Source organism: Salvelinus alpinus, chromosome 1 (assembly GCF_045679555.1).
Source record: "Salvelinus alpinus chromosome 1, SLU_Salpinus.1, whole genome shotgun sequence".
NCBI classification, from domain to species: domain Eukaryota; kingdom Metazoa; phylum Chordata; class Actinopteri; order Salmoniformes; family Salmonidae; genus Salvelinus; species Salvelinus alpinus.
Window position 1 is genome coordinate 37,094,847 of NC_092086.1, and position 24,632 is coordinate 37,119,478.

The 24,632-nt window shown below is 41.2% G+C and overlaps 1 protein-coding gene across 2 annotated transcripts; it reads left to right on the top strand.

The window, feature by feature from the left end:
• The first annotated feature begins 5,380 nt into the window (after positions 1-5,380).
• On the top strand, positions 5,381-24,427 carry hsd3b7 (hydroxy-delta-5-steroid dehydrogenase, 3 beta- and steroid delta-isomerase). Of its 2 annotated transcripts, none has more exons than XM_071399738.1 (7): positions 5,381-5,534; positions 13,420-13,682; positions 18,147-18,302; positions 19,413-19,521; positions 21,325-21,424; positions 21,991-22,153; positions 22,333-24,427. In XM_071399738.1, the coding sequence occupies exons 2-7, from the start codon at positions 13,523-13,525 to the stop codon at positions 22,743-22,745; spliced, it is 1,101 nt and encodes a 366-aa protein (XP_071255839.1). In that variant the 5' UTR covers positions 5,381-5,534; positions 13,420-13,522; the 3' UTR covers positions 22,746-24,427. The 2 variants fall into 2 exon arrangements, with proteins under 2 accessions (XP_071255839.1, XP_071255829.1); XM_071399728.1 differs by lacking the exon at positions 5,381-5,534 and adding an exon at positions 5,566-5,927.
• The last annotated feature ends 205 nt before the right edge of the window (positions 24,428-24,632 follow it).

A 24,632-nucleotide genomic window follows, 5' to 3' on the forward strand; every position in this document is an offset into this window, starting at 1 on the left:
CCCTGTGCAACTGGGTCCTGGACTTCCTGACGGGCCGCCCCCAGGTGGTGAGGGTAGGTAACAACATCTCCACCCCGCTGATCCTCAACACTGGGGCCCCACAAGGGTGCGTTCTGAGCCCTCTCCTGTACTCCCTGTTCACCCACGACTGCGTGGCCATGCACGCCTCCAACTCAATCATCAAGTTTGCGGACGACACTACAGTGGTAGGCTTGATTACCAACAACGACGAGACGGCCTACAGGGAGGAGGTGAGGGCCCTCGGAGTGTGGTGTCAGGAAAATAACCTCACACTCAACGTCAACAAAACAAAGGAGATGATTGTGGACTTCAGGAAACAGCAGAGGGAGCACCCCCCTATCCACATCGACGGGACAGTAGTGGAGAAGGTGGAAAGTTTTAAGTTCCTCGGTGTACACATCACGGACAAACTGAATTGGTCCACCCACACAGACAGCGTTGTGAAGAAGGCGCAGCAGCGCCTCTTCAACCTCAGGAGGCTGAAGAAATTCGGCTTGTCACCAAAAGCACTCACAAACTTCTACAGATGCACAATCGAGAGCATCCTGTCGGGCTGTATCACCGCCTGGTACGGCAACTGCTCCGCCCACAACCGTAAGGCTCTCCAGAGGGTAGTGAGGTCTGCACAACGCATCACCGGGGGCAAACTACCTGCCCTCCAGGACACCTACACCACCCGATGTCACAGGAAGGCCATAAAGATCATCAAGGACAACAACCACCCAAGCCACTGCCTGTTCACCCCGCTATCATCCAGAAGGCGAGGTCAGTACAGGTGCATAAAAGCAGGGACCGAGAGACTGAAAAACATCTTCTATCTCAAGGCCATCAGACTGTTAAACAGCCACCACTAACATTTAGTGGCCGCTGCCAACATACTGACTCAACTCCAGCCACTTTAATAATGGGAATTGATGGAAATTATGTAAAAATGTACCACTAGCCACTTTAAACAATGCCACTTAATATAATGTTTACATACCCTACATTACTCATCTCATATGTATATGTATATACTGTACTCTATATCATCTACTGCATCTTGCCATCTTTATGTAATACATGTATCACTAGCCACTTTAAACTATGCCACTTTATGTTTACATACCCTACATTACTCATCTCATATGTATATACTGTACTCTATACCATCTACTGCATCTTGCCTATGCCGTTCTGTACCATCACTCATTCATATATCTTTATGTATATATTCTTTATCCCTTTACACTTGTGTGTATAAGGTAGTAGTTGTGGAATTGTTAGGTTAGATTACTTGTTGGTTATTACTGCATTGTCGGAACTAGAAGCACAAGCATTTCGCTACACTCGCATTAACATCTGCTAACCATGTGTATGTGACAAATAAAATTTGATTTGAGTGGTTTTCCGTCGGAGTAATCCTTTCAAGGTTCACTGTTTGTTTTATTCACATTACTACTTGTGTTATCTAATTTGTGTTCTTTCTTTTTTAATGCAGGAGTTCGTTGTCAATTCACTCAATATCGTTAGTCTGAATACTAGGGGTTTGAGAAATCTTAAAAGGAAAGCTTTATTTTTACATTGTAAACGCAGTAACGCAGATTTTGTCCTTCAGGAAACTAATTCGGGTGAAAGTGATTTGAAATTTTGGAAAGCACAATGGGGAGATATGGCCTATTTCAGTCATGGATCAAATCACTCTGCTGGTGTTTTGACACTTATTCACAAGTTTAAAGGTGACGTTCTAGAATCCACATCTTCACAAGATGGGAGATGGGTCATAGTAACTGTTAAACTTGACAATGCTATTTTCATCATTTGTAATGTATACGGACATAACTCACATTCTCCAAATAATAATGACCTTTTTTACCCAACTTAACCGGAAAGTACAGGATTTAAGCATCAAATACTCAGAGGCTTTTCTAATTATGTCAGGGGATTTAAATGAACACCTGATGCATCTGCTGATCGTTTTCCTCCAAGAACGAGTCAAAGCCCTCAAAATAGCAATATTATCACTACTTTATGCAAGGATCTCTGTGTTGAGGATGCTTGGCGTTATTTCAATCCGGATGCAAAGGGTTATACCTGGACCAACAAAACTATGTCACGTAAATCTAGAATAGATTTATTCCTAATTTCCGCCTTTTTGTTACAATTTGTTATAGATGTAGATCATCAGTTGGCTCCCTTTTCTGAACATCACTTGATTTCCCTGAGTTTACAAGCTACTAAAAAATCAAAAGGTACTCGAGGATATTGGAAATTAAAAATCACACTTCTTAAAGATTCTACTCTAATTGAAAAAATCAAATCGTTAGCTAAAGATATTTTTGCAAGAAAAGACTTGGGTCATGGAAATAGATGGGAATTTTTCAAATATAAAGTCAGAGTGGTAGCCATTAAACTCGCCAAAGAGCTGATGCACTTAAAGAACCTTAGAGAAAAAGAGATGAGCAAGCTTGACAGTTTTCTAAAGAAAGGTAATCTATCTGAAGAAGAGGAGTCTGTATTCAAGTCTTTACAACTAGAATTAGAACAGCTTTACACGGATCTGGCAAAGGGTGCCTTTGTAAGGTCAAGAGCAAAATGGATTGAAGAGAGGGAAAGAAACACTAGTTACTTTTTTGCACTTGAAAAGAGAAACTACAAAAGAAAATCTATAACTGCACTCAAAATTAACAATGTTTTATGCAAAGATCCCATTACAATATCATCATTTGTCAATTCCTTTTATGAAAACCTTTACAGCTCTCAATTTCAGGAAAATGGTTGTGAAAGCTACATTTGCCACATTCAGAATTATGTCCCTGTGAGGATGATTTCCACTCATTTTGCGATTCACCTGTGTCAATTGAAGAAATTAGAGAGGCTCTGAATTCAATGAAAAAAGGGAAATCACCTGGTTTTGGGAGTTACTAGAAGACCCGATTTTTAATATGTTTCAAGATTGCATTAAAAGTGGGGAAATGGTCTCCACTATGAAACAGGGCCTTATTTAATTGATTCCGAAGCCCGATAAAGACCCTTGTCTCATTGACAATTGGAGACCAATTACTTTATTAAATATTGATTACAAATTGATTGCTCTGGTTAATGCCAAAAGTTTAATGAAAGGAATAGATACCATTATCAATGAGACTCAAACAGGATTTATGAAGGGCCGTTACGTAAACTCTAACATTCGTTTAGTCTTGGACCTTATAGATTATTCAGATGCAATTGACTCAGATGCGGTTGTCTTATTTTTGGACTTCTGTAAAGCCTTTGACACAATTGAACATGAATTTCTCTTTAGGCCTCAAACTTTTTTGGATTCGGTGAAAATGTTATCAAAGTAATTTGCATGTTTTACAAAGATATAAATAGTTCTGTGTTACTAAACCTTAATACTTCCAAAAGATTCAGTATCAAGTGTACGACAGGGATGCCCAATTTCGCAATTTTTATTCATTTTGGTTGTGGAACTTCTTTCTCTAGATATTCTGAATAATGCAAATTTGTATGGCTTAACCATTTTTAACAAAGAAATCAACATTTCCCAACTGGCTGATGCTACTACTCCTTTTTTAAGAGACAAAGACCAGGTCGCCCATGCCCTTAATGCTATAACTGCATTTTCTATTGCATCAGGATTAAAACTGAATGTTTCTAAATGTGAAATCTTGTGTTTATTTGACTCTGATGATAAAGAAATAGAAAATATTCCTGTAGAGGACTGTGTTAAATATTTACGAATACATCTGTCATAAAAACACTTAGACAACATTTGAATTTCTCTCCTAAAATTAAGAAAGCCAAAAATATATTTAATAATTGGCTACAAAGAGATCTTTCTATACTTGGGAGAGTACTTCTGTCCAAGGCAGAGGGACTGTCTCGTTTTGTGTAACCCTCATTATCTTCATGTGTAAATCCTGCTACTTGTAAAGAGATCAATAAGACCTTTCTTGACTTCATCTGGGAAATAAGTCTCACAAACTAAAAAAGTCAGTTCTTTCTAACAAAAGAGCTGAAGGCGGTCTAGAAGTGTTGGATTTTGTTGACATAAATAACACTTTCAAGATCAACTGGTTGAAAAGATGTTTGATCAATACTGATTCAATATGGTATTTCATTCCAAATAATGTGTTTAATAAGTTGGGAGGTCTTCAATTTTTACTGAAATGTAATTATATTCCTGAAAGATTACCTGCTAAATTGGCTAGGTTTCACCAACAAGCTTTAATGGCCTGGAAAATATGTTTCCTGCACAATTTTTTTCCCACATAAAGCTCTTTTGTGAAATAATTCAGACATAACTGTAAAGAATAAGTAATTGTTCTACCCCAGCTGGCATGAGAGGAATATTGACTTTGTTCTTGATATTTTCGACCACATGGGTAATATTCTCACATATGAACAATTTATAACATTGAACGAGGTTCCAATACCTTTCAGAGAGTTTATTTCTGTGATCAAAGCCGTTCCCAGTGGTCTAACTACATTAATGAAAACTCATCTTAGCTTTGGTAATGATCACAAAGTTTATCCAGAACTCAGATTGGAAGGTGTGGGCTTACTTGAGAAATCTTGTTATAATAAATATATAAGACAAATTCTTCATTCACAAAACCAACTTACACCGAGAGGAAAAATTTTCTGGAACATGCTTATTCCTGACATTGTCTGGAAAAATGCATGGTTAAGGCCTTACAAATATTGTATACCAAACAAAGTTAAGGAAGTGCACTTAAACATTTTACATAAGATATATTCATGTAATTCTATGATATCCAGATTTGTGGCTATTGATGATATCTGCGTTTTCTGTGAAAAAGAAGGTGAGAATCTGTCTCACTTGTTCTTTGAATGTAAATTTGTGTCAGAATTTTGGGAAAACCTTGCAAAATACTTGTTTACCATTATGAACACTAACCATGTTTTTGACTTGAAAGATATAATATTTTACTATTGCAATGATAACAAGACCATTGAAATGATTGTGATTTTTTTTTAATTCTTGTTGCCAAATAGTTTATACACAAACAAAAATTCCAAACTTATATAGCAAAATTACACATTTTTTAAATTTGAATTTAACTATTTTATTAAAACATTAACCCTAGTGAATAACAAGACTAACAAGAATTTTTTTTTTTTTTTTTAGTATTTTCTCGTTAATACCTGCGTTCTGTTTTGTATGATGTAAGAATTTAAATTGTTGCATAAAAAAAAAAAAAAACGTCGTCAAAAAAACTTCATTCAATTGTTGCCAGCAGCACAGTTAGTCACCAACGCTCTAGATAACATGAAAATAGCCTAAGCAGCTCTGCTAGAGCGAGTTAAATGGTCAGACTAGGTTCTCTAATTTCTGTCTGGAAGTAGCTAGCCAATTTTAGCCAATTAGTTTAGGTGATTGACTGCGGTTGTGAGGTCAGAACGCTCGGACCAACCCTACTCCTCTCTGACGGCTCCGAATATACAAACGGACAATCTGACAACGCACTGAATTTACGAACGCACAGAGCGCACTCTGGCACTCCAAGGTGATTTTACGAACACAGAGATAAGATAGTCTTACAATGAACGTAATAATTGCTTGCGGCAGCTTTCGAAAATAAACAAATTCATTGGACTAGCGCCGTCCCATTGGTGCAAAGAGTTATGGGATATTAGATTTCCGTTTTCTTAATCATCTGCAATCTAGCTTTCAGGGGGGAAGTACCAGACCCTAGTAGAATAATATCCATTTAGGGTCGTCAAGCGATTTTGTAATACATAGTAGTCTTTTTGATATCGTCTTTCCCGTACCTGTGTGGTACTATACTGTATGTCATCAGGGTGAGTGTGCATAGTGGAACGCACACAATGTCGTACAGGAACTTGCAGGCTTGCCGGAAACTGCAATGCTCTCGTGCATAGAGAGGATACAACAGAAGGTACGTTTGTCAGTCAAGTTCCACCTGAAAAACGGAGTGTTTCCTGTGTGTGTGAGAGCGATAGAGATGGAGAAATCTTGGTGCTTTCTAAATGAAGCCAAGTGGATTGCAAAGTGTAGTGTCAGAGGAGGAGGAAACACAAATAAGGAAGACGCCATTATGTGGCGAAGAAGTATGCATTTTCTGAGCTGGTTTTGTTATTTTTTAACTTCATGAACTCTGCTTCTATAACAAGGGTGATTGAACTCACTCATGATAACCAATATGTTATTATGCAAAGTTGCATGTTGTAAAATAATTTACAAAACTATGTGAAGCCAAGTTGTAAAACCCTAAATAGGACATTTTAGAAGTTATTTATTGAATGTTTATCATTCATCCATTTAGGACATACCTCATTGAATGAGCATAACCCAAACATAATGGCTAAATGATTTACTGGAGTTGCATCGGTTTCACTTTGTCTTCAAGCATCTAGTGGCCTTCAAAATTAAACCGATGAGGCGCTGAGGTTTCTCCCTACCTAGGACACTTACAAGCTTGGTCTGTTCTTTTGGGGGCACTTTGACATGCATTTTAAAATAATAATTTGCAATCTTCATTGATAATTGATCAAGATTGTCAAAATCAGTTATAGTCCACATTCAACCAAATCAATGAGACTGTTTAGCAGATGGTAACTTAAAGTTCAGGATGGGTATAACGAGGCTGTTTAACCAGTAAATACTGCCTGATTCTGCGCTGTGAGTAATATGCTCTCGTTTAACCTGGCAATGACAATGTTTTGCATTCTGTAGCTGAGACTATAGGTAACTTGTCTGTGAATCATGTGACTGTCTGGAAATTTGCAAGGAATGGAAATACAATACCGTGTGTGTCACTTTCCATGTAGGTCTAGGCTAGTACAATATCTGTTTCACAACATGTTGTCCATTCAAATGTTGCTGTGTGCATGACTTACAGGGCTGTTCAAGAAGGCTATTATTGGACACAGAGAGATGTTGGATGAATGGCCATGTTGTTAAAACAGGATAACAATAAGGCTTCTGACATTTGACATGATATTCAATCCAGTCCAGTCAGAGAGAAAGAATTAAAGGAATTAAGACTTTTTCAGACCACTGGGGCTGTCTGCTTCATTGCCCCAGACTCACAGGTAGTAGAGTTCTGTGGTTAAAATCATTGAGCAAGCCAAGCCAAGCCACTAAAAAAGACATATTCAACCTGTTGTGACAATTGCGTTGTTTGCTCTATAGCCATTAGTTCATACACCACCGTTATATACAATAAGGCCATGACAGCTAGAAGACAACAGTCACAGTTGCGGAATAAATTCAACTACACATACTGTTTGTTTCATCACAAAACCGGAGAGCCACATCTGTGTGAAGTCCACAATGCAAATATCGCATGTAACAAACAGTTCTCTCAAGCAAGTTAACGTTTGACAGTTTACTAAATAAACAAACTATTGATTTACAACCACAGAGTTACTGCAAGTCAGCACAAAATCAACAGGAGCACTGCCTCCGCCATTCCAGCACCAATTCAACTTAAACATTTAAACATCATAAAATCAACAAGGCTATATATGCTTAGTTTAATAGACTGAAAACAAACTTAAAGATACCAAAAACAATTTAGTTCAATCGATGTTAAATATCGTGTGTGTGTGTGTGTGTGTGTGAGCAACACCCTACTTGTAGACTAGTTGAACGCCAATGCCATCCTCCTCTCTTTCATGTTGGGAAATCGGTCTGTGACTGTCATACACTTTTAGACAGACACTGATGACCAACTGGGTTGTGTGTTCTGAACCACAGTTGTCTCAGTTTATAATGAGAATAGATGCTTTTCCATATACTTATGTAGGGTTGAAGTCGGAAGTTTACATACACCTTAGCCAAATACATTTAAACTCAGTTTTTCACAATTCCTGACATTTAATCCAAGAAAAATTCCCTGTTTTCAGTTAGGATCAGCACTTTATTTTAAGAATGTGAAATGTCAGAATAATAGTAGAGAGAATGATTTATTTCAGCTTTTATTTCTTTTATCACGTTCCCAGTGGGTCAGAAGTTTACATAAACTCAATTAGTATTTGGTAGCATTGCCTTTAAATTGTTTAACTTGGGTCAAACGTTTTGGGTAGCCTTCCACAAGCTTCCCACAATAAGTTGGGTGAATTTTGGCCCATTCCTCCTGACAGAGCTGGTGTAACTGAGTCAGGTTTGAAGGCCTCCTTGTTCGTACACACTTTTTCAGTTCTGCCCACAAATTTTCTATATGATTGAGGTCAGGGCTTTGTGATGGCCACTCTAATCCCTTGACTTTGTTGTCCTTAAGCCATTTTTCCACAACGTTGGAAGTATGCTTGGAGTCATTGTCCATTTGGAAGACCCATTTGTGACCAAGCTTTAACTTCCTGACTGATGTCTTGAGATGTTGCTTCAATATATCCTCATAATTTTCCTACCTCATGATGTCATCTATTTTGTGAAGTGCACCAGTCCCTCCTGCAGCAAAGCACCCCCACAACATGATGCCGCCACCCCCGTGCTTCACGGTTGGGATGGTGTTCTTCGGCTTGCAAGCCTCCCCCTTTTTCCTCCAAACATAACGATGGTCATTACAGCCAAACAGTTTCATCAGACCAGAGGACATTTCTCGGCGGTTTTGTAGCAGTGGCTTCTTCCTTGCTGAGCGGCCTTTCAGGTTATTTCGATATAGGACTCGTTTTACTGTGGATATAGATCATTTGTACCTGTTTCCTCCAGCATCTTCACAAGGTCCTTTGCTGTTGTTCTGGGATTGAATTGCACTTTTTGCACCAAAGTACGTTCATCTCTAGGAGACAGAACATGTCTCCTTCCTGAGCGGTATGACGGCTGCGTGTCCCATGGTGTTTATACGTGCGTACTATTGTTTGTACAAGGTAGGCCTTGAAAGGTAGGGTAGGCCTTGAAAGGTAGGCCTTGAAGGCCTTGAAAGGTAGGCCTAAGGTAGGCCTTGAAATACATCCACAGGGACACTTCCAATTGACTCAAATGATGTCAATTAGCCTATCAGAAGCTTCTAAAGCCTTGACATCATGTTCTGGAATTGTCCAAGCTGTTTAAAGGCACAGTCAACTTAGTGTATGTAAACTTCTGACCCACTTGAATTGTGATAGTGAAATAATCTGTCTGTAAACAATTGTTGGAAAAATTACTTCTGTCATGCACAAAGTAGATGTCCTAACTGACTTGCCAAAACTATAGTTTGTTAACAAGAAATTTGTGGAGTGGTTGAAAAACGAGTTTTAATGACTCCAACCTAAGTGTATGTAAACTTCCCTGTCTATCGTAAATATATCCCTTTTTCTTATGAGTAATATTCATAATCCCAACAGTGATTCCTTATTGTTTGACCCCTTGATTACGACCCCTTGACAACGATCAGTCGAGGCATCAGTAACTATCAACAAAGTGTTCTCAGTGTATTTATTGATGAGGTGCCATAACTAAGCTCCCAATCTCAAGGCTGAGGCCAGCTATCACACTCAAAAATAAAAAATAACCTTGTTAGATCAAATCACATTTGATTGGTCTGTTACACATTTTGCAGATGTTATCGCAGGTAATGCGAAATGTTTACGTTTGTAGCTTCAACAGTGCAGTAATAATTAACATCTCAAAACTATAAAATAAATGAAGAAATATCAGAACGTGCAATGTCAGTGTCCTTTATGTACATAATGGTGTGTGTATGGACAGTATATGAATCGAAAAGGTGTGTACAGCAGTAGTTATATAGGATAAGCCTTTAATAGAATACAGTATATACCAGTGGAGGCTGCTGAGGGGAGGATGGCTCATAATAATGGCTGGAATGGAGTGGTATCAACCACATGGAAACCACGTTTTTGATGTGGTTGATACCATTCCATTGACTCCATTCCAGACAATATTATGAGCCGTCCTCCCCTCAGCAGCCTCCACTGGTATATACGTATGAAGTGGGTAAAACAGAATATAAACATTATTATAAACATTATAGTGACCAGTGTTCAATGACTATGTACATAGGGCAGCAGTCTAAGGTGCATGGTAGAGTAGGCCGGCTAGTGGTGACTATTTAACAGTCTGATGGCCTGGAGATAAATGTGTTAATGGAATTGGTGTGTGTCTGTGTCCGTGTCTGTGGCGTGCCTGTATGTCGAGTGTTCATATGCATTGCTTTAAATGTAGTACCACCTATCATTTTAGGTGGACGTCTCTGAAATGGCTCTCTGTGCCTTATCCTGTAGCTTTGCTGTATGCCAGGATCTTTGGTGACGTGTGTGTGTGCAAGTAAAACATAACATGTTAACTCACCCTACTTGTAGACTAGTTGAACGCTAATGCCATCCTCTCTTTCATTTTGGGAAATCGGTCTATGACTCTGTCATACACTTTTAGTTTTTGTTGTTATAGGATACCTAGCTAAAATGCTTGCTAGCCTAACTACCTGGCATGGGCAACAATGAACCAGCTAAGTTAGCTAGCTAGTTAGTTACCGTGAGCCTACTCGGCTACATATTGAACTTCAATCGTCTCAGGCCAGTGGCACAACATATTCATTTATGGTTAGATCAGAATTGATGTCATAATCATTGGCCTGTGCAGATAATTAAGTCCAAATCCCTTTTCCATCCATGGCTTAGGAAAGGGCGGATTTAGCAAGCTAGTTACTGCAGGACATCAACACAAGCAGACCAGAAAATTACGTTTTGCTTAGGAAGTTATTTGAATGGTCTGAAGCCAAATCCAAACTGGCCTCCCTTGGGTGGCGTTTTGTGGCACCAGGACAACCCACAGTTGAGCTCAGCTCAGTGCTGATTGGCTAATTATTATTAATTAATTATTTATTTATTTAATCAAGGGAGGCCAAATGCTTGCTGGCATCAATCAATCAAATGCTATGGCGGCAACATGTAATCTATAAGTACCTAGGTGTCTGGCTAGACTGCAAACTCTCCTTCCAGACTCATATCAAACATCTCCAATCCAAAATCAAATCAAGAATCGGCTTTCTATTCCGCAACAAAGCCTCCTTCACTCACGCCGCCAAACTTACCCTAGTAAAACTGACTATCCTACCGATCCTCGACTTCGGCGATGTCATCTACAAAATAGCTTCCAATACTCTACTCAGCAAACTGGATGCAGTTTATCACAGTGCCATTCGTTTTGTTACTAAAGCACCTTATACGACCCACCACTGCGACCTGTATGCCCTAGTCGGCTGGCCCTCGCTACATGTTCGTCGTCAGACCCACTGGCTCCAGGTCATCTACAAGGCTATGCTAGGTAAAGTGCCGCCTTATCTCAGTTCACTGGTCACGATGGCTACACCCACCCGCAGCACGCGCTCCAGCAGGTGTATCTCACTGATCATCCCTAAAGCCAAAACCTCATTTGGACGCCTTTCCTTCCAGTTCTCTGCTGCCTGCGACTGGAACGAATTGCAAAAATCTCTGAAGTTGGAGACTTTTATCTCCCTCAACAACTTTAAAAATCTGCTATCCGAGCAGCTAACCGATCGCTGCAGCTGTACATAGTCCATCTGTAAACTACCCACCCAATTTACCTACCTCACCCCCCATACTGCTTTTATTTATTTACTTTTCTGCTCTTTTGCACACCAGTATCTCTTCTTGCACATGATCATCTGATGATTTATCACTCCAGTGTTAATCTGCTAAATTGTAATTATTCGATTTATTGCCTACCTCATGCCTTTTGCACACATTGTATATAGATTCTCTTTTTTTTCTACCATGTTATTGACTTGTTTATTGTTTACTCCATGTGTAACTCTGTGTTGTCTGTTCACACTGCTATGCTTTATCTTGGCCAGGTCGCAGTTGCAAATGAGAACTTGTTCTCAACTAGCCTACCTGGTTAAATAAAGGTGAAAAAAAATTAAAAAAAAAAATAATTTGTCATTTGGTCCAGACAGCATCAGATACATGGGCTACACATTCTGAGACAGAGGGACGCTGTTGCGTTCGCTCGGATGATTTCTCCGGTGAGATTCAGCTACTTGCGAATTGACGTAAATTTATGAAAACACAGAGATGAAAGATACATTATTTTTTATTTTATTTTATTGGTTATATATTTGGGAAAGCCTGGTTTCCCTTGGCGTCCATGAATACACGCCACTGCTGACAGTGAATAATATATTTCTAATGAACATAGCAGGTCCGTACTGATTATGACTGTTCTAGTCCCCAAACCAGATTCCCTCTGTCATATAGCTAACTCAATAAATAAATAATTCAGTGCTCTACATAGATGTTGCCTTCCTGTAGTTTTTTTGTTTGGAATGTGAACTTGCGTGGGCGGGGTGTAGGATACAGTAGAATTTCATGGCAACAGCCAGCAGCAGTGTTATACAGGAGCACAATCGAGAGCATACTGTCGGGCTGCATCACAGCCTGGTATGGCAACTCCACCGCTGCTGACGGTAAGGCGCTACAGAGTGTGGTACGCTCAGCTGAACGCACCATTGGGTGCACACTGCCTGCCCTCCAGGACACCTACAACACCAGGTCTCACAGGAAGGGCAAAAAGATCATCAGGAACCTCAGCCACCCGAGCCACGGCCTGTTCTCCCCGCTTCCATCACTCAGACGCGGGCAGTATAGGAGCATAATAGCAAAAACTGACAGACTGGCCAATAGCTTCAACCACCAGACCATAATGCTGCTGAATAGCCACCACTAGTCAGCTATTTGCTCCCTCTATGGACATTTTCCACCTCAACAAACATGTATCCTGCCCCCACCCCAATGGACATTTATCACTGTTACAGTTGGAAATATGTGTATATATTTTTTGGTGTATTGTTTCAATCACTTCCCTTTGACCTGCACTGTCGGAGCTCAGAGTGTAAGAATTTTACTGTACCCTGCTACTACATCTGCAACCCTGTGCATGCATGTGACTAATAAACTCTAATCTAATCATGGTGGCATATAGCCTATCTACAGTAAGCTACATTTAATCGAGAAGACCAATCGAGTTAATTTTGCATAGTGATCTTTGCCTTTCTTTGATGATAGAACAAACACTAAGTCGAAGGTCATCAATTAAGTCCAGTTTACGATCGCTGTGTACAAACCGATCAGGGCTGCGTTCAGTACGTTTTTACGTTCTGGAACGTTCATTTGAATGGAAACGGTGCTGTACTGAACGACCAGGGTTGGGGAACGAGGAGGGTTGGGGAACACTGTCAGCATGACCACGTGCCTTTTAAAACACGTCACTCATTGCTTCTAGCCACACCTCGCCACATCTACCAAACGGTAGTCTATTCAAGGACGTACAAGAACCTTTTGGGGGAACGTGTCGTTCAGTACAAACCGCTGTTCAACGCAGCAAACGTTTAAGAGGACTGAACGCACCTCTACCTCTCCCTGTCTTTTTTACTTTTGTTCTCTCGTTGTTTATCTCCGCTCTTTTAGAACGTTGGATCGCAGAGGGAGTTGTAGAAGATCAACAAGGACGACTCAGTAACTAATCAACCTAACATCAATTGTTGATAGTAGCAACTAGCAACAGTGAAGAATGTCGACTAAAGAACGGGGCCTGGTTTATCTCGTCACCGGGGGCTGTGGGTTCCTCGGACAACACCTGTTACAGGTCCTTTTGGAGAAAGAGGATGCGGTAACAGAAATTCGGCTTTTTGACAAACACATCGACTCAAGTTTAAATGGCCACAGCACAGGTAAAACAAAAATATATGCTTCAAACATAAATTGTAAATGTCTGGCACTTCACTGACATGCTCAAACACCATTTGTAGTTTTCTTGTTTAATAATGTTTTATGCATATTTCATTGCCATAACCATACACCACACGAGGCTGCTGAGTTGAAAACGGCTCATAAATGTCCAGAATGATTTGCAGTTGTGGGACTGGTGGAGTTTTAAACATGAAAGTTAAGCTACTCTTAACCCTTATTCATGGTGACAATTATTATTGGGCTAAGCTACTCCTAGCAAGATATATAGAGGCTCAAGTGGGCAAGACCTCTAATCTTGAATGTTCAGGGGTTTATGCACTGAGAAGAGGTGGGGTGTCAACTCCTCAGTGAAACAGTTAGTGCAATAACCTAGACTAGCATCACAGACCTTTACCCACATACATACCCAATCAAATAGATTCTGGATATCAGCTGTATTCCATAAACTCTTTTCTGACACCGTTTATTTTTGGCTTACACCTTTCTTACTCATATATTCGCAGGCATAAGAACATGCACATTTTAATTTACTAACTTTGTACAAACTTTTATTCCATTGTCAGTCTTCACTACAGAAACAGAGCCATATATGGGATAGGAGGGAGAGATGGGAAAGCTGAAAGTCAGATACATACTAGAGTGTGACAGAGATGAGAGTTAGCGAATGTCACTGAAAGGAAATGTTAGGATAGTAAACAACACATCTACACTCTGCTGAGGTCACTTCTACATCTGCATTGCTTGCTGTTTGGGGGTTTAGGCTGGGTTTCTGTATAAGCACTTTGTGACATCTGCTGATGTAAAGCTCTTTTATAAATGCGTTTGATTTGATTTGACTGCATCGGTCTGCATGAACAATGTCATAACATGATGGGGTCATGGACACAGATGGCCCACACCCATCCTAATTCCATTTCCTGTTCTTGAACACTGCAGCCGGCCTATGTAATTTCCCCTAACCTGTGACATGTCACTGTCATAACAGGAATCTCCACCTGCACCCTGTCACCTTGTGTGACTTTTCAGTTTCTGTGGAATATGAATCAAAGGCAGGGCGGTATGTGGGGAAGGTTGCGCTCATCACAGAGTGACAGGTTTGTTGGACAGAGCCTTCCTCCAAACTCAGTGATAGACGATCACTCCATAGATGTGTTTGACTGATGAGCTAAATACATGGCATTGATTACAAATGAAATCGCCCATATAGGCTTACATTGTTAGTCTTTAACCTCTATATTGCCATAGGCTACATCCAGGTAATATTAGAACACCTTGTTTTTTCGTAAGTATCAAACATATATCAAATCAAGTTTATTTTATATAGCCCTTCGTACATCAGCTAATATCTCGAAGTGCTGTACAGAAACCCAGCCTAAAACCCCAAACAGCAAGCAATGCAGGTGTAGAAGCACGGTGGCTAGGAAAAACTCCCTAGAAAGGCCAAAACCTAGGAAGAAACCTAGAGAGGAACCAGGCTATGAGGGGTGGCCAGTCCTCTTCTGGCTGTGCCGGGTGGAGATTATAACAGAAGATGTTCAAAATGTTCATAAGTGACAAGCATGGTCAAATAATAATCAGGAATAAATGTCATTTGGCTTTTCATAGCCGATCATTAAGAGTTGAAAGCAGCAGGTCTGGGACATGTAGGGGTTCCATAACCGCAGGCAGAACAGTTGAAACTGGAACAGCAGCAAGGCCAGGTGGACTGGGGACAGCAAGGAGTCATCATGCCCGGTAGTCCTGACGTATGGTCCTAGGGCTCAGGTTCTCCGAGAGCGAGAAAGAAAGAGAGAAGGAGAGAATTAGAGAGAGCATACTTAAATTCACACAGGACACTGGATAAGACAGGAGAAGTACACCAGATATAACCAACTGACCCTAGCCCCCCGACACATAAACTACTGCAGCATAAATACTGGTGGCTGAGACAGGAGGGGTCAGGAGACACTGTGGCCCCATCCGATGATACCCCCGGACAGGGCCAAACAGGAAGGATATAACCCCACCCACTTTGCCAAAGCACAGCCCCCGCACCACTAGAGGGATATCTTCAACCACCAACTTACAATCCTGAGACAAGGCCGAGTATAGCCCACAAAGATCTCCACCACAGCACAAACCAAGGGGGGGCGCCAACCCAGACAGGAAGATCACGTCAGTAACTCAACCCACTCAAGTGACGCACCCCTCCTAGGGACGGCATGATGAGAATGTGGTGAGAATGTGCTTTTCAAGTAGAGGAGATGTAGGGGCTGAGGAAAAATTGAAAAAATGATTTGCTTACCATTCATTATGTAGGCCAGTGGTATTCACCTCCTACTATGTCTGGAGCTTGCTGGTTTTCTGCTCTACCTGATTAATAATTGCACCCAGGTCTAAATCAGTCACTGATTAGAAGGGAACATTGAAAAAACGCAGTGGAGCTGGCTTCAAGGCCCAGACTTGAGTTTGAGGGATGTAGGCTATTCCAAGGCGTGCACAAAGCCTGGTGGCTGGTAGTATTCATATAGCCCAGCCAGGGGGAGGCCTATAGTACACTTTATGTAATCAGAGCTCATAGTCTAGTTCTAATCTCGCTGTAACAGTGAACTGAGACGACCAAGATGCTGTGATTGAATGAGATTTGCAACTTAACTTTGAGCATTTGCTTGAAATGTTTCTAAACTATTTACGTTCTGTAGGTTCTCTTTAGATATGAAGCATACATATGTTTTCACAGAGAAGGTGTATGAGTGATTAAAACGATAACCAAAACCAAGAATTTAGCTTGGTTATTGGTGTATATGTTGCGTAGCATGGGAACTGCTGCTGCATCTCATGTAGTTACAGTAGCCTAGTAAGAGAGGGGCTTGTAAACTTCAGAGGACAAGGTTGACTGAAGCTTTCACTTCCTGTAATTACTTCAATTACAGTTGCTGTAGTTACTGGGTAATTACAGAACCTAGCTTTGGTTTGGTTCAATGGAATCATCAAATAATGTCAGATCCTTAAAAGGTTCTACAGCTGCACCATCGAGAGCATCCTGACTGGTTGCATCACTGCCTGGTATGGCAACTGCTCGGCCCCCGACCGCAAAACACTACAGAGGATAGTGTGAATGGCCCAAAACATCACTGGGGCAAGCTTCCTGCCATCCAGGACCTTTATACCAGGCGGTGTCAGAGGAAGGCCCTGAAAATTGTCAAAGACTCCAGCCACCCTAGTCATAGACTGTTCTCTCTGCTACCACACGGCAAACGGTACCGGAGCACCAAGTCTAGGTCCAAGAGGCTTCTAAACAGCTTCTACCCCCAAGCCATAAAACTCCTGAACATCTAGTCAAATGGCTACCCAGACTATTCACATTTCCCCCCCCCTCCCATCTCCACACCACTGCCACTCTCTGTTGTCATCTATCCATAGTCACTTTAATTAACTCTACCTACATGTACATACTACCTCAACTAACTGGTGCCCCCGCACATTGACTATGTACCACCTGTATATATTGTTATTTTTTTTACTGCTGCTCTTTAATTACTTGTTACTTTTATCTCTTATTCTTATCTGTATTTTTTTTAAACTGCACTGTCGGTTAGGGGCTCGTAAGTAAGCACTTCACTGTAAGGTCTACTACACCTGTTGTATTCGGCGCATGTGACTAATTTGATTTGATTTGCTACTTAACCAAGCCACTGAGGCAGAGCTGAAAGAGACAGCTGCAGTAGTGTGACTTCAAGGCAAGAGTGTGTTTTTTAAGAGTCGTGCCCATTCCTGTGGTTACTTGGACTCCTGCCCCGTCCTGGCTTCATGGTCATCAGATATATTTCAAGGCCATGATCTAGATAAGCCAAGCCAGGGACAGCACATTGAGAATAAGGGCAGCTTCTTTTCCATCTTATCATTCCAAGAAGGAAAGACGGAACAAACAGACAAATACTCTCAAAAGGCACATTTGTGAAGAACGTGATTTTGTTGTGATCCACCTACCGGTGTTCCAATAAACATAAAGACCTTGTATGAGAAGACGTTAATTGTGGTGGGGTGATTGGGTCTTTTATAGCAACAGTCAGATTAAATTTTTCCCAGAAACAGAGACAGAGTTCCTCAGTGGACCCAGCTTTGGTTAGGTAGCTAGGCGATGTAGGATCTGATTTAGAGGAAACAAATTAACACTCAAGTCAAAGAATACTTCATATAGCTATGCATAGAAAGACTTGGTTCCTCCTCACACAACATATGTACCTAGACCTTCTAACCACAATATGTCTGATTCTTCTCTTAGGCTATTATTCTGTACATGATGTCCATGTCTTGTTGTCCAATCTCAATCTAGGATCAATTGTATTATTGTGCATTGTAGATCAGTTTATAGATATTTCATTCCGGTGAAAACAATCTCTTTTACATTATATCTAACATTTTCCAACCCCCCCCTCCACTTTTCTCCCTCTCTCCCCCGTCAGAGCGGGTAAAGGTGGTGGTGACGCAGGGGGACATCACAGATTACTCCAGTGTCCTGGAGGTGTCCAAGGGGGCAGACCTGGTCATCCACACGGCCAGCCTGGTGGATGTCTGGCACAGAGTCCCTGAGACAGTCATCCAGGCTGTGAATGTTCAAGGTAAGGGCTCAGACAGACACAGCAATAGCATTCACTGGCCGAGAATACGCACCGATTTTTACATGTAGAATTGCATAAAAAATGTGGTCAGTCAGACGTCTACAGCGGGTGGTCCCTAAAACACAGCGCGCTGAACGGTGGGCAGACGAACACTAGATCCACATTCGGAGCGATGTGTGGAAGCCTTAAGACACAGGAGGATTTACGAAGAAGGGAATGGAAAATATGTTGAGGGAAAGGAAAAGAGGGAGAAATGGTTGCCTTGGAGATGATTGATGATAGAACGAGACAAACATAGGAGGGGTGGTTGGCTTCTCTTGACTGTAAATTAATACCACAACAGGAACTGTTATGGAGATTCATGAAAACCCATGAAATAGTGTTCCCTAAAGTTATTGTGATTCATGGTATAACCCACGGTTTTCCTGTTTGCTTGTCGCCTCTCCCTTCCTATAGTGCGTGGTGTTTTCCTCTGAACATTCTGACTATAAAACTGCCCCTTGAGTCTGTTAAAGGATGACAACTACAACAATGGTTTTATAGTCACTTATTGAAGGGATTCTGCTGCTCTCTGTGATCCACTGCAAGTCATCTGGTTTCTATTAAACTAACAACATCAAATTAAAATAGCAAGCCCTTCGAAGCATTATATAAGCCCAATTAATTGAACACTGACACTTTGTTTCCAGTTTGTAGTTATTCTGTCTATTCCCCGTCTCCTGGGTGGCCTACTGTGGTGTGTGTGTGTCTCACTGTCCCAGATCTGGGTATCTGTCCCATATTTCTGCTCTTCATTTCTTGGAAAATGTGACATTGTCCTCACAGGAATAGTTGTTTGTATTAGTTAGTGTAATTACTGTATATCAGATGTTTCAAATCCTTCTAGGATGTTTGTGTTGAGCTCTGAGAAAACACTTTTCATCCGGGGCTAGTTCCTAGAACATGCTCCTCCAGGTGCTCATCTTCTGCCAACGTCTCTGTCCAGATGTTCTGCACGCACTTCCTGTTGACCGCATCACACCCTAGCCCTTTCTTTCTGGAATTAAATCAATGATAACCTCTCGTTATCGGCCTCTAGAATGTTTCTCTTCCTCCCTCCGTCTCTAACAGGAACTGTGAATGTGATCAATGCCTGTGTGGAGAATGGTATTCAGTATCTGGTCTACACCAGCAGCATGGAGGTGGTCGGCCCCAATGTGAAAGGAGACCCCTTTATCAGGTAGAGTTTTACTTCACAAATATCTGTTTCTCCTTTAGGCTTTCGTTATTTTCTTCCTCTTTCCACTAAATCACTACCTCTCCTCCATCTGTCTTTTGTCTAGCCCGTATGGTCGAGATTTCCCTTATCTGTATTATATCAGGCATGTGACTATTTATTTTATTTTCTGATTTCTCTATGAACTTGTATGTCTCTATTCTTCCCTAATTCTCCATCGAGAGACATTTACTGCGAGGAGAGATGGTCAGGGGAAAGATGGGAGACAGGAATAGAGAGAGACTATAAATATTATATTATGAGAGAAATGAAAGATAGAGCATTCCAGTCATAGTGTTGCGTTAAGGTCTAGTAGATGATGGACATTAAGCAGAGCCCACATCAAGGCACGCTTCCTTCATCCCTCTCTCTCTCATCCTTCCCTCTCTTACACAGACAAAAACACTAGCCTCTCTGATGTGGCAGACATGTTATGCTATACACAGAGTATACAAAATATTAAGAACACCTGCTCATTCCACGACACTGACCAGGTGAAAGCGATGATCCCTTATTGATGTCAAATCCACATAAATCAGTGTAGATGAAGGGGAAGGATTTTTAAGCCTTGAGATTATTGAGACATGGATTGTGTATGTGTGTCATTCAGAGGGTGAATGGGCAAGACAAAATATTTAAGTGCCTTTTGAACGGGTTATGGTAGTAGGTGCCAGGCGCACCGGTTTGTATCAAGAACTGCAACACTGTTGAGTTTTTCACACTCAACAGTTTCCCGTGTGTATCAAGAATGGTCCACCACCCAAAGGACATCCAGCCAACTGTGGGAAGCATTGGAATCAACATGGGCCGGCATCCATGTGGAATGCTTTCAACACCTTGTAGAGCCCATGCCCCGACAAATTGAGGTTGTTCTGAGGGAGAAAGTGGGGGGGTGAAACTCAATATCAGGAAGGTGTTCCTAATGTTTGGTAAACTAGGTGTGTTTAGGAATGTACTTATCACATATGGTCCCTATAAGAAGACAAGTGGATATGTGACAAAGATAATGACAGTCAGTATTAGGAACATCACAGGATAGAATTCATCTGCACCATTGAATTGAAGCTGCACATTGCCAGTTCAATATGAACATAGCCAGGCCGATGTACTTTGCAATGCTCTGTGATGATGTCAGGAAAACTGTGTGGCAACAATAACTAAATCATAATAACAGCCCTGTGTTAGGTAATAGGCTCAGGTACACAAAGCCTTAAAGCACTGTCTGGTTATACCTGTTTTAGGCTGGCAGGTCCTGGGAGCCGTAGATGTTTTTGTGTAGCGTCATTGATTCTCTTACGTAACATTTCAGGTGTTAAAAACTCATTCCTGTCATACCAAGGAATTAGAGTGACAGAGAGCGAGGGATGAGAGAAATAGTTAATCACCAGCCAACCCTGAAATCGTCCTGCCAGCTGTTGCATGTTGAAGATATTTTCCAGAGGCAGACAGACCCGCGCACACACACTGTGGATTTGCAGATGTGTTTGCCATTCTCTTCCTTTCACATCAGCACTCAGTGTCTGTAAAAATGTCTGTTAGCCTTTACATGCATGACTGACTTTGCTAAAATATTCACAGAAACAACAGGATGAGTCCTGCACAGCCAGCAAGGAGAAACAACACCATAAAACTGCCAATGTCCATCTGGCTATTATACTGCATCATTCCACATTTCACATGTGAATGTGATATTCTGTTCCAAGGTCATCAAATAATAACACCCCCCCCCGTCTCCCCCCCGTCTCCCTCTCTCTCTTTCATGCACAGAGGTGATGAAGACACCATCTACAATGTTTATCACGATATGCCCTACCCCAGGAGCAAGGCCAAGGCAGAGGAACTGGTGCTGGAGGCCAACGGCAATAAGGTACTTGTATTAACACATCACACTTCATACAAAGACGCGGTAATAACACACACAGACTAACTCACACTTTTATTTGATGGACATTTGAAAGATCCGGGGGATAGTTGCCTTTAAAGGTATCCTCATTAATAGCCTGATTCAGATAGGGAAGCCCTTCATGGACCTTATTCAGATACTTATTCTCTCTCTTTGACTGAAATGCTCCAAAAGGTACCGCAGAACACAAATATACTATAGTAATCCATGAAAAAAATGTTTTGGAGCTTATGATACATGTAAGATTTTTTCGCCCAATGGCCATATTTGTGCTGTTACTCTGCGCGAAAAACTAATATTTCAGAGTTATGATAAATGGTAGAATTATTTTCGACTGTTACTCTGCCAAAAAGCTGTTTAAGTGTTCCCTTGTGGCCTTGTGTGTTAGTCTACTCCACCCTTCTGTTAACATGTTGAGTTAAAACTGCATATTTGGGATTCTGGGTTTCAAAACTGTTTTCATTTCCCGTCCTTTCCCATCGGTTTCTAATGCTCTGTTACCACATCCTTCCTTTCCTCTCTCTGGCCAGGTGAATGAAGGGGCCTGCTTGTACACATGCTCCCTCCGTCCCACAGGGATCTATGGTGAGCAGCACCAGCTGATGAGGGACTTCTATCAGATGGGTGTGAGTACAGGGGGCTGGATCATTCGAGGCGTCCCAAAGGACACGGAACATGGTCGTGTCTATGCAGGTGAGTCCTGAAACGCATGCTGATACCTAGCCACACCTACAAGATCTTGAGTCGTCCTTTTAGCTGATTTTCTACTGGGCTCTTGGTTATGTACCAAGGTGGCTACTTAACTTGTTCCACAGCCCTAGTGGATTAGGCTAGTGGTATGCACGTTCTCATCATAGTCTTTTTTTTTTTAGGTAACGTGGCTTGGATGCATCTGCTGGCTGCTCGCTCCCTGAGAGAGCACCCCCAAAGGCTTGGAGGGGAAGTTTACTTCTGCTATGACGACTCACCCTACAAGAGTTATGAGGATTTCAACATGCAGTTCCTGTCTGGGTTCAACTTCCGCCAGGTCCGTGTGCCGCTATTGGTGCTGTGGTTGGTGGCGTGCCTGAATGACCTGCTCCGCTGGGTGCTGAAGCCTGTGTGCAGCTACACACCATTACTCAACCGCTACACACTCGCTGTGGCCAGCACCTCCTTCACAGTGGGTTCAGACAAGGCCCAGCGCCACTTCCAGTACCGCCCCCTCTATGACTGGGACCAGTGCAAGGCCCGCACACAGAGATGGGTGGACACCTTTCCCTTCGCAGGCCCCAAGGACTCCTGATCTGGGCTGGTCTGCTGGTCTGGTGGAACCTTGTCTGGGCTAAACCGATGCACCACACATCATAACCTGGGATGGATGGAGGAGTGAGAGGACTTACTCAGATTTATATTCTCACTATGTTTGCTCCATCATAAGCAGTATTATCATTACATGTATGCATACGAACTCTTGACCCCTGAACTCTTAAACCCTGAACTATGACCTCCTGCACGTGTTCTTCAAAAATGGTAATGTCCTCCTACCTGTCACTACTTGTGGCTAGCCTGTAGCTCCTCAGGCAAAATGATGACAAGGCATGTTCCACACTGAAATGGGTCACTTATCCATCCCATGATCTTCTGATTCACATGAGACCCTTCCCAGCCCTAAATAAGAGATAATACATTGGAGATTCAATATAAAAAGTTTGGGGCTTTATCGGACATTGCAATATTCATCTTCTTAAAAAAGGGGTAGATATAATGTGATTGTAGTCATAAAAGGGCGTAGGTATGTGATCTAGGAATGCTGCTCATGAATTGTTTTGAGTCTATTTCCAACAATACACAGTGCAATACATTGCTATACATATTTTGCAATACATACATGAAAATGCAATACATTTTCCACAAGACATCATCACTACATAGACTTGATCTGTTTTTGTTGAAGAGCACTAGTGCAGAAGATAAGTATTTACATCTTAAACATGCATTAATGCACACAGAAAATATTGTCTGATTATGTCCTATGTGATTTTAGAGTTTTATGAATCACCTGCTATACATTAAGGTGATTTTATCATCTGAATGCACTGCCAATTTAAAAACAATAATTAAAAAATCATTAAAGATAACATTTCCCAGTGCAGTCAGATTTAAACTTCAGACAGAGAAAAGGTTAATTTTATATTTCATGCCTATTGATTATTATTATAATTTTGAGAAGTAGCGTTACTTAAAGAGCAACTGAAAGCAATAAAAAACGTATATTCTATTCTCTGGTAGAAAATGGCCTATGTCTCAAACCAACTACATTAATGAAATGTAAGCATTTCATGAGACACCTATAAAAGATGTGTAACATGAAACTATTGTCTCATTTACAATGTGTAATTTATTAACGGTCCCTAACTAGCCCCAGAGATAGGCTATCTAAAGTCAAAACAATTTTGACACTGTCGCACACCAGCCGGCAAAGAAGTTGGATAGCTTGCTAGCTAATTTAGGCTTCTTCCAGACACAAGACCTTGTTAGACTGTTTCAAGTTATCTCAAAGGGTGTGTACTGTTTAGGCAGAGTGTAAGTACAAATGCTTCCCACGTCGGAACAAACACAAGAGACACCCACATCAAGGAGCACCTGCGAGACCCAAAACTCGTTTAGTTTAATTTCCTAATGAGGAGAATTGAAACCAGGACTCAATCAGGAAGTTCAGCCCCCTTTAAGAAAACAATAGACATACTTGGAACACAGAATTGGTTGAATGGTATCAAACACATGGTTTCCATGTGTTTGATCCATGTGTTTGATGCCATTTCATTAGCTCCATTCCAGCCATTATTATGAGCCGTCCTCCCCTCCGCAGCCCCTGTGACTTGGAAAGCATACGCTTTCAGTTTTGAATATTGTATTGAATATGTATTTGTAATATGTGTAATATGTATTTATTTGTTTAATTCCAAATACAACTATTTTAATTAATTCAAAGTTTATTTGTTTTTTATAAGGTAAATATGATACTATCAAAGACACAATGCATGATTTTTGCTGAAAACGGCCTAGGTCCACTATGGTGACCTCGGAAACGGCAAAATAAACTAAATGGAGAAACATATGGAATACATGTTAACAACACATTCATTACACGTCCTTTACATAGTCCCAGTTGGTATTAGATAGAACGTTG

What these genes read in the sequence shown, in the direction of transcription:
- hsd3b7 (XM_071399738.1), top strand. Translation starts at nt 13,523, where the DNA reads ATGTCGACTAAAGAACGGGGCCTGGTTTATCTCGTCACCGGGGGCTGT. An exon ending in CCAGGCTGTGAATGTTCAAG is followed by an intron (nt 18,303 to 19,412) that starts GTAAGGGCTCAG and finishes CGTCTCTAACAG; the next exon opens with GAACTGTGAATGTGATCAAT. An exon ending in ACATGGTCGTGTCTATGCAG is followed by an intron (nt 22,154 to 22,332) that starts GTGAGTCCTGAA and finishes TTTTTTTTTTAG; the next exon opens with GTAACGTGGCTTGGATGCAT.